The 15,973-nt window shown below is 33.5% G+C and overlaps 1 protein-coding gene across 1 annotated transcript; it reads left to right on the top strand.

Moving 5' to 3' along the window:
- Nucleotides 1-171: 171 nt before the first annotated feature.
- Nucleotides 172-15,760, top strand: aknad1 (AKNA domain containing 1). Its single transcript, XM_088597596.1, has 24 exons — nt 172-567; nt 653-855; nt 1,617-1,907; nt 2,687-4,005; nt 4,857-4,931; nt 5,295-5,412; nt 5,698-5,831; nt 5,924-5,983; nt 6,242-6,375; nt 6,736-6,898; nt 7,412-7,444; nt 7,691-7,827; nt 9,331-9,484; nt 9,884-10,066; nt 10,202-10,299; nt 10,992-11,215; nt 12,083-12,233; nt 12,527-12,700; nt 12,924-13,024; nt 13,447-13,578; nt 14,078-14,185; nt 14,345-14,459; nt 14,793-14,949; nt 15,183-15,760. Exons 3-24 carry the CDS (start codon nt 1,619-1,621, stop codon nt 15,354-15,356), a joined length of 4,233 nt encoding a protein of 1,410 aa, XP_088453722.1. The 5' UTR covers nt 172-567; nt 653-855; nt 1,617-1,618; the 3' UTR covers nt 15,357-15,760.
- The last annotated feature ends 213 nt before the right edge of the window (nt 15,761-15,973 follow it).

The following is a 15,973-nucleotide window of genomic DNA, read 5'->3' as shown; positions in this document are numbered from 1 at the left end:
GGACAACTTTGTCCTGATTCGGCAAACGTTCAAGGGCGACTAACTGTAAGTGGTCAAGTCCAGTGGCCAATCCGGTTGAAGGAGTTCAAAAACGAAAGGCCCTTGCCAGACAGAGCCACGCCTCTCAGTGTCAGGACCGCGTCCAATCAGATTTGAATATTTACCCTCGCGTTTTGCCGCGTCAGACGGTAAACAAGTCGAAACATTTTCATTGGTCAGAAAACACCAAATAAGTTTTTTTAAAGTTGAGTAAACGCGTGGCTGTACTTCCGAAAAGACTTTCAAACGGTTACAAGTTTGCAATAAAAGAGTCAGCAATAACCATTTTGATTTAATCTAGAGCGCGGCTAATCTTTATCCTTTCTGGGCCCAGCTTTCTAATGGCACTGTCACTAGAAATGAACAATATTTTACTGGTAAATTAACTTTTTATCAATTTATTTTTATTTTTGAAACACATGTCGCGGACGCAGAAGTGCCTATGTATTTTTAATCTTTTACATCTCCGGCTGTTGCTTTTGTACTACAGTATAAGCATAGCACTACAGTACAGCACAGTGTTATCAGGTACGTATTTGAAAGGTCTGATGTGGCTTCACATTTACCATAGCAACATAGCACCTCCCCCTTACACGTGTATCTGTCAATGCAGATGGTGGGCGACTGGGGTTGCATTATTAATAAACCTGACGGCACTTTCAGGCGTAAATATATCTGGCGAGGAGATGCTGTATCACACAGAAAATAAGCCCATTAATTGAATTTGTGAACGTCAGTAACCGTATGGGCAGCCTGATAGTTACAGTATACGTCCTACCGAGGATGAGCTGATGATGAACGGTCGTTTCCTTTAAAGTAAGTATGCAGGTAAAGTAATTATAAAGCCCGTCGAGTTGTATCTCCAAATAATGAGTGGTGTGATAATGTGCATGCGATTATATCAGCTTTGTTGGATATGCAAGACACCGACTAAAGTTCAAATGAATGTTTATGTTCTCAGATCTAGCAAGCGCAGACAGGCGCTTCTAGGAAAGAAGAATAATTGGTCTACTGAAATTCAACATGATTATTATTTTCTCAATAAAAGAAGTGAAAATGTAAGGAGATAGTTGTTTATTGATGGGATATGGATCAAGGGAAAGACAGTAAGACGATTCTAGAATAGGTTATTGCTGTCACATATTGCAGAGAAAATAGCTACGACTGTTTCTGAAGTTTCAGAACCTGAAACTGCTTTGTAACGATGGTCTGTTCCCCAAACTCTTATCAGATGTGTCCCTATCAGTAAGTTTCATCCCGCCAGCTCATGTTCTTATTTGATATGAAAATGTGAGTTATGTAACATATTGTAATTTTACATAATTTAACAGTAAAATAATCCTAATAATTATAATAATTACTTACACTTATATAGCGCTTTTCTGGACACTCCACTCAAAGCGCTTTACAGGTGGAGGAGAGTCCCCAATACCAGCACCAATGTGCAGCATCCACCTGCAATAAGGAATAGATTAATAGTTGTGAAGAACATCACTAATTTTACTAATCATTTGACTGTCATTCTTTCCAGCATGTCTGCAGGTAATTTTTTTAATATCTCTGTTTTTGCTGCTAAGGCATGGATCAAAGCAAATACGTCCTGGATCTAGGCATGAGTGATGAAGCCAAGAAAGGGGAGGACTTCAAAGCAGAATCTGAGGAAAATTCCAGAAGATATGATGAGGACTCTGAAGATGATGGCGATTTCATAGAGCAACCTGGTTCTGTGCTATGGGAGAAATCATTTGAGCAAAATATCTTAGTTGAAATCAGTGATGACAGCAGTTTCCATTTTAGTGATCAGCAGGATTCATTCATTGTCTGCCTTTCACAGAATTCAGCAGAAGATTCAAGTCTTCATTTAAATGGTAAGGTTATTTGTTTTATGTCTGTGATTATGTTACATAACAGTACCAGTTCCGAGACAAATTGGGAAAAATAAAAGCAATACAACTGATTTGAAGTGACATATTCTGGAGAGTTTCTTAGATTGTGATGATAAGTTCAATTTCACAAGAAATATGCTCCTTGATAAGGCATAACTGGGGTTGTTTCTCTATGTTTTTGGAAACTATATGAAGATCAATATTCATTACAAAAAATACTGAAGTTATGTGACAGATATAAGACAATAATTAGTCAACTAGAGGTAATATAATCAACAAATAACAAATGAACAAAGATGGTAAATAATATTTTCCTGGAAATTCATTATTAATAAATGTAAAAACACTAAAATGAATCCATTGTACTATAAAAATATCAACCTGCCATCAGCTCATACACATAAGGGTCATGTGAACAACTACTTGATAAGCAAGCGTGTAAGGAAATTTAAGAAGAGGTTTAAAATTTCTACTCAGCTGTAACATTACACTTGGATTCGTGTAAGCCATTCTTACAGCCTTTAAAGATGATCAAACATATATGTCCAGTTGCAATAAGAAATAACATACTTAAGATGCAGAAATTCAATTCAGCTCCTGTGTTTTTTTTTATTCTCAGTGCTGTTGCACATTCCTTGATTTGAATGGAATCCAGAGACAATCTAAACATATCCAGCTGTTCCATTGAGATGATTACCAAGTCAAATACATATTTCATTGGAAATACTGGACTTTTAATTGTAAATATTTTTATTTTGCAGACAACATAGAACAGTTTGACACTTATGAAGACTTTCAAGATGAAGAAATATTTTCCAAAAGAGGTTCTGAGAGCCACAATCTAAATCATCAGCCCATTTGCAATAAAAGCAGCATAAGAAGGATATCTGAGCAAAGACAGAACACAATGGAGGATGGGCCAGGTCGGAGATACAGTGAAGTTGGAGACACCAGCGATGAAGACCAAGAAGACCTTCCGTATGATGGTGACCTTTATAACAATGATAGATTTGCTACTCTCAGACATAATGTAGATATTAATGAACAGCAATTAACACCTGCTAGATTCAATGACAAGCAAGCAGAACAACGACCAGTAAGCAATGCTTGTCAAGCTGCCCGGGATTCAAATACTACGCCTTCTCTCGCTTCATTAGAGTTTGGCAAAACAGTAAATAAGATTGAAAATTATCCCTCTGGAAAAGCCCTCGGCCTTAACTCCACACCTGTAGCTTTCAAAAATGGCAGAAGTGATGTACAACTTAGGGATGAAACTGAACATAGAGACACTAGTTTTGAAATCGGTCAACCTGATGCCCCCCAGTCAAAGATTGCAGAAGTGCTACTTCGTCACTTCTCTGAAGAAGATTTATTAAATTCAAGCAAATACATTGACGCAGAGACGATGCCTGAAGCTTCATTTACTGAGAGTGTTGAAACGGTATTGACCAAATCTGTCTCAGTCAAATTGCACTATAATTTACATAACTATAATGATATGATCAATACCGAAAAGGAACTTTGTAATGATGTGGAAATTGAGGATGATGAAGCAACTGATCAGGCTAGCTCCGGTAATGAGTCCAACAACACAAATAAAACCAATAACTTGAATAAAACTAACACTGATGACTGCCCTGGAGCCAACAGCAGCAATACAGTAACTCACACTAAAGGATCTAAGCAATGTATCAAGCATGATAGCCAAGGGTTAAAAGATGAAGAATATATCCAATCACAAAGGACACCTTTAGGAAGAGTCTGGCCATGTAATGAAATCAAATATGGACAAGGTCAGGTTCATTATCCTCTTCCAGATTTTTCCAAAGTAGCTTCAAAAATTAGGATCCCTAAGGGAAATAATAATGGAAAGCCTATCAGGCATACATCTGGAATTCTGAGGACAAAATCTTCCCCAGGACTGCTGTGTAAAGCTACAGGTTCTTCCATACCAGATGTTGATGTCATAAGGAAGGTGCTTGACACCATTCAGCCACAACAAACAGCCATTGTTTTTAAGGACTCTGAAAAAAGACAGGATGACCCAAGACAGACTCCAGAACTTGTTGAACATTTAAAGGTAATTACCTTTACAACCGCAATATAAATTTAACTTCAAATTTTTCTCCTGATAAAAACAAAACATTTAATTGTGTGCATATTTTGTGTATAGTACATTACAGTGCCTTCAGAAAGTATTCAGTCCCCTCCACGTTTTCCACACTTTGTTGTGTTGTAGACTTATTTTAAAATGGATTGAATTGATACTTTTTTGGCTTCAAGGCTTGGTTTTTACTCTGCCACGCACTGTGAACTGTGGGACCTTTCTAAATCATGTCCAATCAAGTGAATTGGCCACAGGTGGACTACATACATTTACAGTATGTAAATGGGAGATTTCAGTTTTTTTATTTTTAATACATTAAATGTATGCATTTAATACATTCTTGAAAACGTGTTTTCACTTTGTGATTATGGGGTTTATTGTGTGTTGATTGATGGCAAAAAAAAATCAATTCAATCTACAACACAACAAAGTTTGGAAAAAGTGGAGGGGTCTGAATAATTTCTGAAGGCACTGTATATGTTTGAGTTAATACATATGTTTATATAGACTTCCGTATAAAAGTCTTTATACATTTTGCATTGTTCTATTTTTAACTTTTTTTTTTTACTTTTTGCACTCAAACTACTATACAATCCACTGAATTTCTAGACAATTTTTTAAGCTAATGGTTAGTTGCAATCTCTGTTTTGTAGTACAAAAAGCCATAGCCTTTTAGCTTTGTGGTTGCATAGACAGGAAGAAGTAATGTGTATGATGAGGAACACATGACTTCTTTACATGTTTTGAATGTATTGACATTTCAGCATTATTTTCATGTTGAATACAACCTGTGAATGGATTAACATTAATATTCTTTTTTGCAGGATGAGTATGATAAATTACTAACAAGATATGCCGAAGCAGAAAACCTAATCGATCAGATGAGACTGGGTGCTAAAGTAAGTTAAAATGTTAACAATATTCTTTGGTGTGTCTAATTGTTGGAGATGACATTACAGACTTGAATGCAAAACTGAAACTCAGTAGTGACTGGTTTTTTAAAAAAAAAACAAATAGCAAATAATGAAGAACATTTACAAAACATCTTGTATTTAAAAAAATCAGCTGTTTAATGAAATATTAACAGTAAATGATTATAAAAAATGCTGATATACATATTACATTGTTTTCCTTTTAACTAAAAAAGCAAAGGTAATTTCTATAGTTGTGATTCCTATATTTGAACTAATTTTTGGTTTGCTATTAAATAACGATAGAGTTTTATTTCCTTTTGTGCCCAATGAATATTTACTCATGAACAGGCATCATCCTTCTCAGATTCTTCGAATGCAAGTGAGTACGAATCAGGAATAATGCCAGCTGCTGCTCAAATTGAAACCTTTACCACAGCTTCCATGCCCAGTCTGCCAGCTCTTACAGGTATACCTCTGCTTTTTAATTATTTAATTAAAGCAACAAATCCAAATATATACTTATTAATATGAGGCCTACACAATCAGAATTGCTAAGATATGAGAGTTGCTTTAGCATTCTCATGTGCTAAACATGAAAGTTTCTCATCTTTAGCATATGAAATAATCTTGCCATTTAATTAGACTACCAAAGGTACTTTATATATGAAATGCATCTCTAGTGAATAGTGGTACACACAATGTATGTGATGACTGTTGAGAGTCCTGCTCTGGGTCTTCCTCTTATTATTAGGTGGAGATGAAGATGAGCTAAAAGCTGCAGAGCTATCAAATTGCACTGCTTCAGACACTGATCCCCAAAGACCAAGTGAAGGAGAAAAAATGACTCTGGAACTTAAAGAAATGATAAGTCAGTTTATACAAAAGGTAAAAGGGGTAATTATTTGTTTCTGCTCTTAAAATGAAGTTTGAACCAGAATGAATATAACTGTGGTGATATCACTTGGTTTGTTTTCTAGGTGGAAGAGTTTAAAAGCTGCCTAAGTTCATTGTCTTTAGGCATCAATGAACAACAAGAGGTAGACAAGAGTTTTATTTTGGGATATATTTAATTTTTTACACATTTCTCTCGCACACAAAGTAATTTTAATTTTAATCTGATTCCTTAGTTTGTTTTAAAACAAACGTGTGGTATTCTTGTAGTCCTCTTGGTAATATCCCATCTTTGAAAGGGTAATAATGCAATTCATTTAACATTCAAATACCTAGTACTGTACATACACAATTCTTTATAAAAATACATTTGATAAAATAATACTGTACTTGTTGATGTTTAGGTTTTTAAGACTTTAATGGATGCACTAGATAAGTTAGAAAGGAGTTATATGACCAGAAAAGAAGAACACCGTGCACTTGAACTGAAGAGTTATTTGGGCAAGTCTAAAGACATTGGGGAATTTGATCCTGAAAGGTAAGATATTTGCACGGATAGTCCTTGAATAAAACAAAAAAATAGGTTCTTGAAGGTATTAATGTAATTTATACACAGAAGATTGGTACTGTAGGATCCAATCTATTGCTAGTTATAATATTTTCAACATTTTCATAATTCTTTCCCAATTGAATTGTATTTAAATGTAGAAAAAAATGTATTTTACTGAGTGTTTATGAATATTGTAATTGATCTTGTATATGTAACGAATATACTGTAGTTTTAAATGTTATATATTGATATCAAAGTGGCAAGAAATGACATACAAAGAAAAATGATCACCCTTGTGTTAAATTAGTGTTTGAGACTTTGTTTTTCTGATGTATGAATTTAAAAAAGGCAGGTGGAAGGACAGATATTTAGAATAGGAATGTCCCTTGAAGACATCAAAGAGCAGATTGATGAAAATGTGTGCAATCAGCTTTCTTCACAAACATCTTACACCACATCGACTCCATTGCCATCTGCTGAGTCCATCTCATCTCATACACCACTGCATGAGGTAACTCACACAGCTCTATTACACACATAACATTTAGTTTTAGAGATCATTTATAGTATTGTCCTTTTTACCACTCCTTTCTTTACCTTCCTGTTCATTTTCATGTGAAGTATCAAATGAGCAGCCATTTTTGTTAGCTTTTTAAAAAAAATGTAGAAGAGATATAAAAGGTACTTTTTCAATTCAACTGATAAGGCCATAATAGACATTCACTTAAGATTTTGATTATACACTACTTACTGTACGTTCCATCCCATGTCAATGCACTGTTGTGTTTAAAATGCATAACCTGGAGTAATGGGTGGATTTAAGTAAATAGTATCTGTATGTTCATGCACATAATAGCTATTTCATGATTATTATATAGCAAGGTACTTATTATCTGTCAGTTGTAATATATATTGTTTCTTTCTGTAGCTATCATGTATAAAAGAACAATTCTTAGGGACAGGAGACTGATATAGCCACTCCACTAGGCTAATATGTTCCTATCTTTTCAATGTGTCTTAACAGGATTACCCTTGTGAAATAAAGACTCTGGACAAGGTAATATATAAAATAGAGTAATTAATGTTGTAAAACCTACATGTCGAATAGTACATTTTACATTTACATTTTTTCAATTATTACATTTCAGTAGAAAAAGACAAAAATATGTCTAGTGTTATTTAAAGCTAGCTTGTTAGAAATGAATAATGTCCTGTTATTATGCTTTTCATCATATCAACCTGGAATAAATGAACTTTTATTTCAGTCTAAATACCTCATGCTAAGTCCTGTGTTTCTTGACAGAAGCTCCTTCCTTGTCTATGCCCAAATGAGCCAAGAATGAGCTCAGTCAATGAGGACAGTGATTTTCCACAAGGCAATGATCCTATTCCAGAAGCATTCCAGCAGCACAGCACACCGTTATTCAACCTCAGTCACTGGTACAGTAATTAGTCTCCTCATATCCGGTGAATGTTAATTCACCATTAAATAGGCTTTATGAAAACTAATTTGAATATTGTTTTTAAGTCATATTTGTGGAGCATGGGATTATTTAATAATTATTATTTGTTTTGAAAATAGTTTTTTAATTGTGACAGTAAATGTACATGAAGAAAGAGTCCATATTACCTTCCAGATTTAAATTATACTTGTTCTCCCATTTGACATTAAATTTGGATCTATAATTATACATTTGTTTAGTTAAATTATTATTAACTCACATGACATGGCATTTTTATTTGCCTACTCAAAATGTCCTAACTCTTGATTTTCTTCCCTACTTACACATATTTTAGCATATATTTTTTACAGTTGCTTTTTCCAGGAATGGAAGTCTCAATATAAGCTTCCTGGTTTCTCTTTCTTTTTTATTTACATCTCCATTCTGTTATATGTGCATACACTGTCCCCTGGAAAAGGGGGGAGGGTGGTGAGGTTGTTTGTATATTAGAAATCTGCTGGATTTCAAGGGCTGGAAAAAGGGATTGGTTTCCTCTGTTTATATTTTTCTGTTAGAGGCTTCACACTATCCTTTAGCAGTTGACACTGTGTGAATATTATGAAGCTGAAGAAATGCCTGACACAATATATCTGACAATATTTATAAATATTTAATTATAAATAATTGAAAGATCCATCTTTATGGAGTGTATCTGACATCTTGAAGATGGTATTGTATTGTATTTTGTCCTCTATGTATCCCATGTCCGTGGGGTACTACAGACATTGTTTAACAGTACCTATATTTTGGGAGTGTCTAGAAGTGATTATGTTTTGGGAATTTTAAATGAAAAATATATCTTTATAAATAAATAATATTGATTTATTCTCATGTAATACATTTTACAAATTATATTTCGAGTCTTGGCGTCAAGTTGCAGCAGAAATAGATATGGCAGTCTAAACTGAAGGACTGTTAGGACTTTACTTTTTATCTTCTCTTGGTTCAGTAGATCCCGGTCTATGGTGCCAGGAACAGGACTGTAAGGGCTCAAACTGCAGCTGCTCTTGCACTCTAAGTCTTATTACACAGGGGTTTTAAGACAGATTTTGTAAACAACCCAAAGGTTGATACTTCTGATGATGGCTGAAATATTTTATTATTTTGTTCTTGTTTTATATAAATAGTATACAAAATATAGTTAAAATGATACATTATGTTCTTAATGCTCCTGTATTACTATAGCTCGATTAAGTCTTACATAAATATGGTGCATTATTATTAATATTATTATTATTGTAAGGTAACAACAATGGAAATATATCTGGCCTACTTGAACAATTTGCAATGTGTAAACAGTCAAATTTGAGAGTTGTACTGTAAATTGGGAAACTGCATCTTGAAACCTTGATCTCTTCTCAGTTGGGCTATCTTGTTTCAGGGTGACTGGAAAATGAACAGTATCATTTTCAGCCTATGCTTGTGTCCTCTGTACCCATAGTAACTCCTATGAAGAGTCTGACGTGCCGCCAGGAAACCTAAAATGTGCCTTAATCAAGGATGATTTTAATGAATTAGCTGCAACCGTGGAAGATGGAATATTGACAAAATCACCAATGCGTGCCTCTAAGAAGAGGCTGTCAACAACACCTGGAGTGTAAGTGTTGAAAACTAAGTCTTTAAACTAAAACAGACCTCACAATTTTCAACATCTCCTCTTCTGTACATTCCATGTACCTGACGTTTCCTTATACTTTGCCTGTATACTGTATATACATTTGCCTGTAGTTCATTTAAAAAAATTGCTTTTGTTTTGGATTTCTTCCCCATATAGTTTTTTTTTATTTTTTGTTGTTTTTTATTGCTATTGCTTTAAACATCTCCCAGTTCTCGCAGCGATTTCATTTTTAATAATTTATTTAGTTTTCTATGAATTGAAAAAAACTCTACCTGCCTTGTTGGTTTCAGTGAAATGACTACATTTCCTATAGTTTACTATAAAAGGTGAATAATAATAAATGAATTATATATGCAAGGTATAGCATTATGTATAGAAAATCATTATATGTTTAACTTTATTTATATTAATATTTATTGCTTTATTATTTAGCCAGCAAGCTACACACAAGTTAGAGACTTCATTCTGCTGTGGCACTGTTGGAGATCTTTCTCATTCCTCTGTGAACCTCCCTATAAAGATACACGGCATCTCAAATAATTTTCAGGATTCATTAGAGGTACAGTTATTACTGCAAGTTTTTAAAGTAAGATCAATCTGATTTCAGTCTGTACATTTTGATCTTATTTTTTGTAATATGGTGATTAATGAAATGTTTATAAATCTTAGTTTATGACATTTTTATGGGCAATAGCAGGGCATAGTGGCTCCTGAAACAGACAGTGGATTGGACAGCTTGGATCAGAGCCGGCCTACTACTGCATTGTCCCATTCACAAATGGCTACAGAGAGGTATGTTACCAATGGACAGTGCACATTGCATAACAAAATATTTGGAGTGAAAGCTTACTTTAAAATTTTAAACATCAGAAGTGCTTTTATCTAGAATGGAATACCTTTTCACTTGCTGACCGGTAGTGATATTATGAAAGTGAGGCGTATTTCATTAAATAAAGTATGCATAACTGATAATTGTATTTAACTAATTGGTATTTAACTTTAAGAATTTGAACAATGGTCTTTATTAATATTTTACTATCAGTAAAGAATCAGAAGAATAAAAATCTAAATTTTGCTATTCATTCTCCGAGCTGAAACTACAGTATAACTACAGCATTAAACTTTCAAATATAATACTAAAAAAAATCAATACATTACCCATACTGATGACATAATAAAGGGTTCCACACTCTGATTAAAATCCATATGTAATGTAGATTGCCTCATTTATATATGAATTACACATCAACACTTTGCTGTTAAATTTTTCAGACTTTTTTCACCTAGTCAGTAGGATGAAAATATGATTAAAGTCTGCATCTCAAATTCTTTTTAAAGAATGCGGACATACAAACATAGTCTTAAGGTCTTTCAGTATATCATATTGTAAACTATCTTATAAAAAGTTGGAACTACACATTTACTGTAAGAATACCTTTGCTACAGAATTTGATAAATATAGTTCCTTGAATTGTTTCCTGCAGGTGTCCATTGCCTTCAAACCAACAGTCAACCTCCATTAATATGAGCAGTCTGAGCAGTTCAGACAGTGAAGTTTCATGTTCCAATGCACAGACAGCCATCATTAAAGTTTCTTCTTCAAAAGACCTGAATGAAGCAATGCAAGAAGCTGCTCTGTCTGCTGGCAGCACAGTAGATCACTGGACTCACAGTGTCATAAGTGAAATTGGCTCCACTGGAAAGTATGGTAAGTTAATATTTCTCACAAGTTTTGAAATGAACATGTTTTTAACCAGGAGTGACATGGAGGGCCACAGATTCATAGGTCTCTTTACCAACACCTGCAAAGTTGGGAGAAATTGTTAAATTTCAATCCAGTTAAGCCAATGATGAACTGTTTTAAATTGGATTGGATTGAAAACCTTGAAGACTCACAAGCCACCTCTAACAAAGGTGGAACATACTTCTCTAGTAAAGTGTCACATACTGTACTGTAAATAAGACAACAAAAGAGTGAGGGCTCAGTGTTTTGGTCAGCAGATGGCAGTAGATAGTTATTTTTATAGTTCTACGTTATGATGACTGGTGTGCAATAGACCATTGTTTTAAAAGTCATCAATGTGCAAAGAAATGAGAAAATTAAGCAGTGGTTTATTTAAATTAAAATCACAATCACAGTGGTATTGTTACTTGAAGTTACAACTTGAAGTTGTGATATAACATTCAATTATAAATTGCTGTAAAACAATGTATATTTACAATTAAATAAAAAAGACCAGTTTCACAAAAGTATATGTTCTATTTCATTAAGCAAACTTAGGTACAAATGCAGATAAACAATTATTTTTAAAAAAGTGGACATAAACAGTAGTTTCCAATGACTATAGTTATTAGTATAGCTCAACAACAAATGTATGAAGAGTTTAAAAGTAGTACCCTGCTCAGAATAACATAGCCACTTTTTTTGCTTTGACTTTGTCTTGAAATGATCCTACTTTTAAAAAATACCCTAGTCTTAACCCTACCTATAAACCTTGCTTAAATATTTAAACAGTATTATTTTGGTCAGTTTCATAGAAAACAAATATTAGCCAGTTTTGTTTTTTTATTTCAGAAAGTGATACATACATCCCCCATCATGTTATCAATCAAAGTTCAGATGAACATCTCCTATTACCCTCTCCATGTGGCTGTATTCTTCATGACACCATAGAAAAAAACTGGGCTACATCAGAAAAGCATTCTCAGCTATGTTCCCATCATAAGTAAGTGTTTTCTATACTACTTCTTTAAACCATCTGAATTCTAAGATAAAATTTAAACAGATTTCTCAGAAACGCTTATGATTTTTACTGAGCTATTGTGTACTAGTAATATTTATATTTCTTCATACATTAATACATAAAGTAAGGTTGCAATGTAAAAAGGACTTGTAATGGAAAAATGCCCTTAAACATAGAATCACAAAAGTTAGATTCTTAATTGGTCTTTATGTCACATAATAACTCATTAACATCATAAAAGAGACTGGATTTCAAGTTTGTTTTGTGTTAAACAGTGAAGCAATTGTGGCTCTTCAGTTGGAAGTCTCAAGACTAAAGAAAAAGTTGGAAGAAAGTTTGTTCCGGCTGCCTCAGATAAGCAAGAGAATGGATTATATTGACCACAGATTCATACCGGAAAAGAGATACAAATCAAAATCTCGATCTAACAATAAAGCTGGTTCTTATAGGTACAGTATATTTTAACATGTTTATCTTATTACAATTACATACATTAGAGTTTGTATTGAGCAGGACAGTACTGTGTATTGTAACCAAAGTGTTTTAAATGGATTAGAAATAAGAGTGGCATTGTGGAGTGGTGGTTACCTCTGGTGCCTTCCAAACACATTCTTGCTATGTTCCTTGTCTCTGAATTGTCTATCATTTATTTTTCTCTTAATGGCATTGTAGTGGCCAGAAGCACAGGAGCTGTAGAAAAGGAAGACTCTATCCCTGGAATGCAGACTCCCATTGCAATGGACAAAACAGGATTTCATCAGACATGGAACCATGTAAGGCTAAATATTGCAGATCAATTGTATTGATTTAAAGCTTTTTTGATCAAAGACACCTTTATTTTTATCAATATATAATATATTAATTATTTGAATTTATTATTAATATTGTCATTCTTTTTAAGGTACTTTTCTTAATAGTTTACCAACATGAAAGTGCATTTTTTACTCCACTTATTGATTCAGAAGTGGGTATAATTAGCTGGCATTTGTATACAAATGATGAATACAAAAGTAACAGCAGTGGTCTTAGAGTACCTTACTTGAAAGATCATTTTGCACAAAATTATAAAGTGTGTGTAAAATTATTATGTAAAATACAGTATGGAAGAATATTTTAATTGAATGCTGAGACTTGCTTCAATCATTACATTTTTAAAACCAGCATAACAAAGACTTGCTTGCATTGTTCTGCATAGGTACAGATAGTGAAGACTTGTCACAGTCAGCAACAGCATTTCAGTCCCAACCCTTGCCACACACATCTGATAGACAGAACTGCAAAAAAAACAGCTGTCCTCAGGCTGCTGAAGGGTATACCTTCTTGAGAGGTATGTCTCCATTTCCCATCTTTGCTTTAGGGTGCGTGGTGTGGGCATCTGCATAGTACAGAGAAGTGATATAAATTCTGTGTGTGCTATGAAGGAAAAATCATCCGCATGTGTGTCTATTTTTTACAAGATTTTGTCCACAGTCAATCTACAATGTGAGAAATTGAGTAGATATTAAAGTGTTTACAGTATGTTAGGAAATTATATACTGAAATGATTTCAATACTCATTTTTTACATTTTTAATGGCTCCAAGCAAATAATTTCCTAAATAAAACAGACATTTTTCTACAAACAATTACTTTCTTGAATAATGTCATTTGTCCTGTAGATCTTATCCAGTATTTGTCATCTCCTATTATATCAGTAGTTACTATTGATTTGGCTGGTGTTAAATGCTAAATATTCAATTAGTTATTTGACCAGTTATCCTTGCTTCCCCGCTGCTGTATAAAATACAACAGCTTGTGCACAAATAACCCTATTTCTTTAATTCATAGATAAGGACTGCACATATCGAAAATCCCACCAAAATCTCTTGAATGTATTAGGGAAGAGTAGCTCCAATCAGCTGTTTGGGCTATGGAACAGAAAAACCCACTTGTTGTGTAAGGAAGAGGACCATTGTTTAATTATCACTGAAACAATAAACAGTCACGTCTTGCAGTATAGAACAAAATAAACTTTCAGTATATACAGGTATATAAATGCTCTAACATGGCTATGGATTGCTGCTATTTATCTATCTCTTTGCTTTATTTTAGCAGCAATGGACATGCAAGAAATGAAATGCAAAGAGAAGAACTTTCCTCTTTATGAAAACCACTTAAATAAGAGCATTTTACAAGTCAAGAATGGTTCCACCTGCAGTTTACCTGTTAGGTAAATATCAAATAAACAGGGTATTTTTGTATTCATTCATTGGCTGTGTACCTGGGCACATGTATAAAAAATCCATTTAAAAGGTGTTAGATGATGCATTATCTAATATTAAGCACAAAGTGTCCGTAAAATAATCTAAAATTGAGTATTTATAGAAATATCCTCAAACAAGCAAGTATTTCTATTACAAAAGCAGTACAGAGACATCTGGCAATTTGCTTTAATATATGATAGTCATTGTGCCACTTACTTTTATATTTCTGGACTTTATATTCAGTGGTGCTCAAAAGTGTTTTATTTCTACAAGTTAAAAAATGTCATCTTTACACTCAGCTTGAAAGAGGTGAAGCAATCTTATGCTCCACAGAACAGGAGACATTCCACTCAATCAGACTCCGCTCTTCTAGCCAACAAAGTTAAAGAGCACTTGAAGTGGTCAGAAACCAAGCCACAAATTAACACCCAAAATAGGAATAGCTGGAAATACAAGGTAAGTTTTTAAAATTAAGTGTTTTTAAATGAGAAATAAATGGGTTAATATTTTCAAGAAATTAAAGATTCCTACAGTGCCCAAAACTAGAATTTCATAAAGGTAATTTAATAAAAAATAAAGTAGAATAAAGTATAGGATAAAAGTTACTCAATGAAATAGACTTTGTAGACAACAAAATTAATCTTAGTTTTTACCTTAAACTTTATTAATACTCCATTCTTTTTTTGTAGGATGAGGATATGAACAGAACGTTGGACAAAGCAATAGAAGCCGCACAATATATGAAAAGAACAACAGACAGAATGGTGAAAACTCTTTCAGCTGATCTAGCCAAGGCAGAATTGCATAGAAAAATGCAGAATTTGAATCCACGGTTGTTTAAAGTTATACATACAGACTCTTAAAGCAAACAAGAAGGAAAAGTCATCTTATGTGTGACTTAACTTGAATGTCAACATTGAAATGCATTCCTTAAGTGTTTACGTACAGCTTTCTGTATCTGCCTTTTGACTTACACTGCTGCATAATGTTTTAGTAACTTTTTAAACAACTCCTATAGAAATGTATTCTTTTAGAAGTATATAAAAATGTCACACTTCATTGTGTTTTGTACTTTTAAAATTCTATTGTTAAAATAAGCTTTCTTTTGCCTTCTTTGTACAAAATGTACCCCTCCTGCGGAAAACAGGATGAGGGAGGTAACATTCAAAGTGTTGAACACAAGATGGGGCCCTGCTCTGCAGTTTTACTAACTAGTTTGATTAACTCCAATATTTCTATTACCAATAAACCAGTATTGATTAACCAATATTTGTACATAAATATACTGTACCTCTTAAATGTTCTTAAATTTTTCCTTGCATTCTGTAATTATATTTTTTTCTAACCTTACTTTACTATTCTTAAAACCTAACACGAAAATCCCAATTTTTGTGCTTTTGATACGTGGTCTTTAAATTTTCTTTCAGTGTTGTCGAGGTTTTGATTCTAATATTGTATCTGGGTTTCAGTATCTATAACA

This window comes from Lepisosteus platostomus, chromosome 11, assembly GCF_059453375.1.
Source record: "Lepisosteus platostomus isolate fLepPlt1 chromosome 11, fLepPlt1.hap1, whole genome shotgun sequence".
NCBI classification, from domain to species: Eukaryota; Metazoa; Chordata; class Actinopteri; order Semionotiformes; family Lepisosteidae; genus Lepisosteus; species Lepisosteus platostomus.
This window is presented reverse-complemented; position numbering and strand designations above follow the sequence as displayed.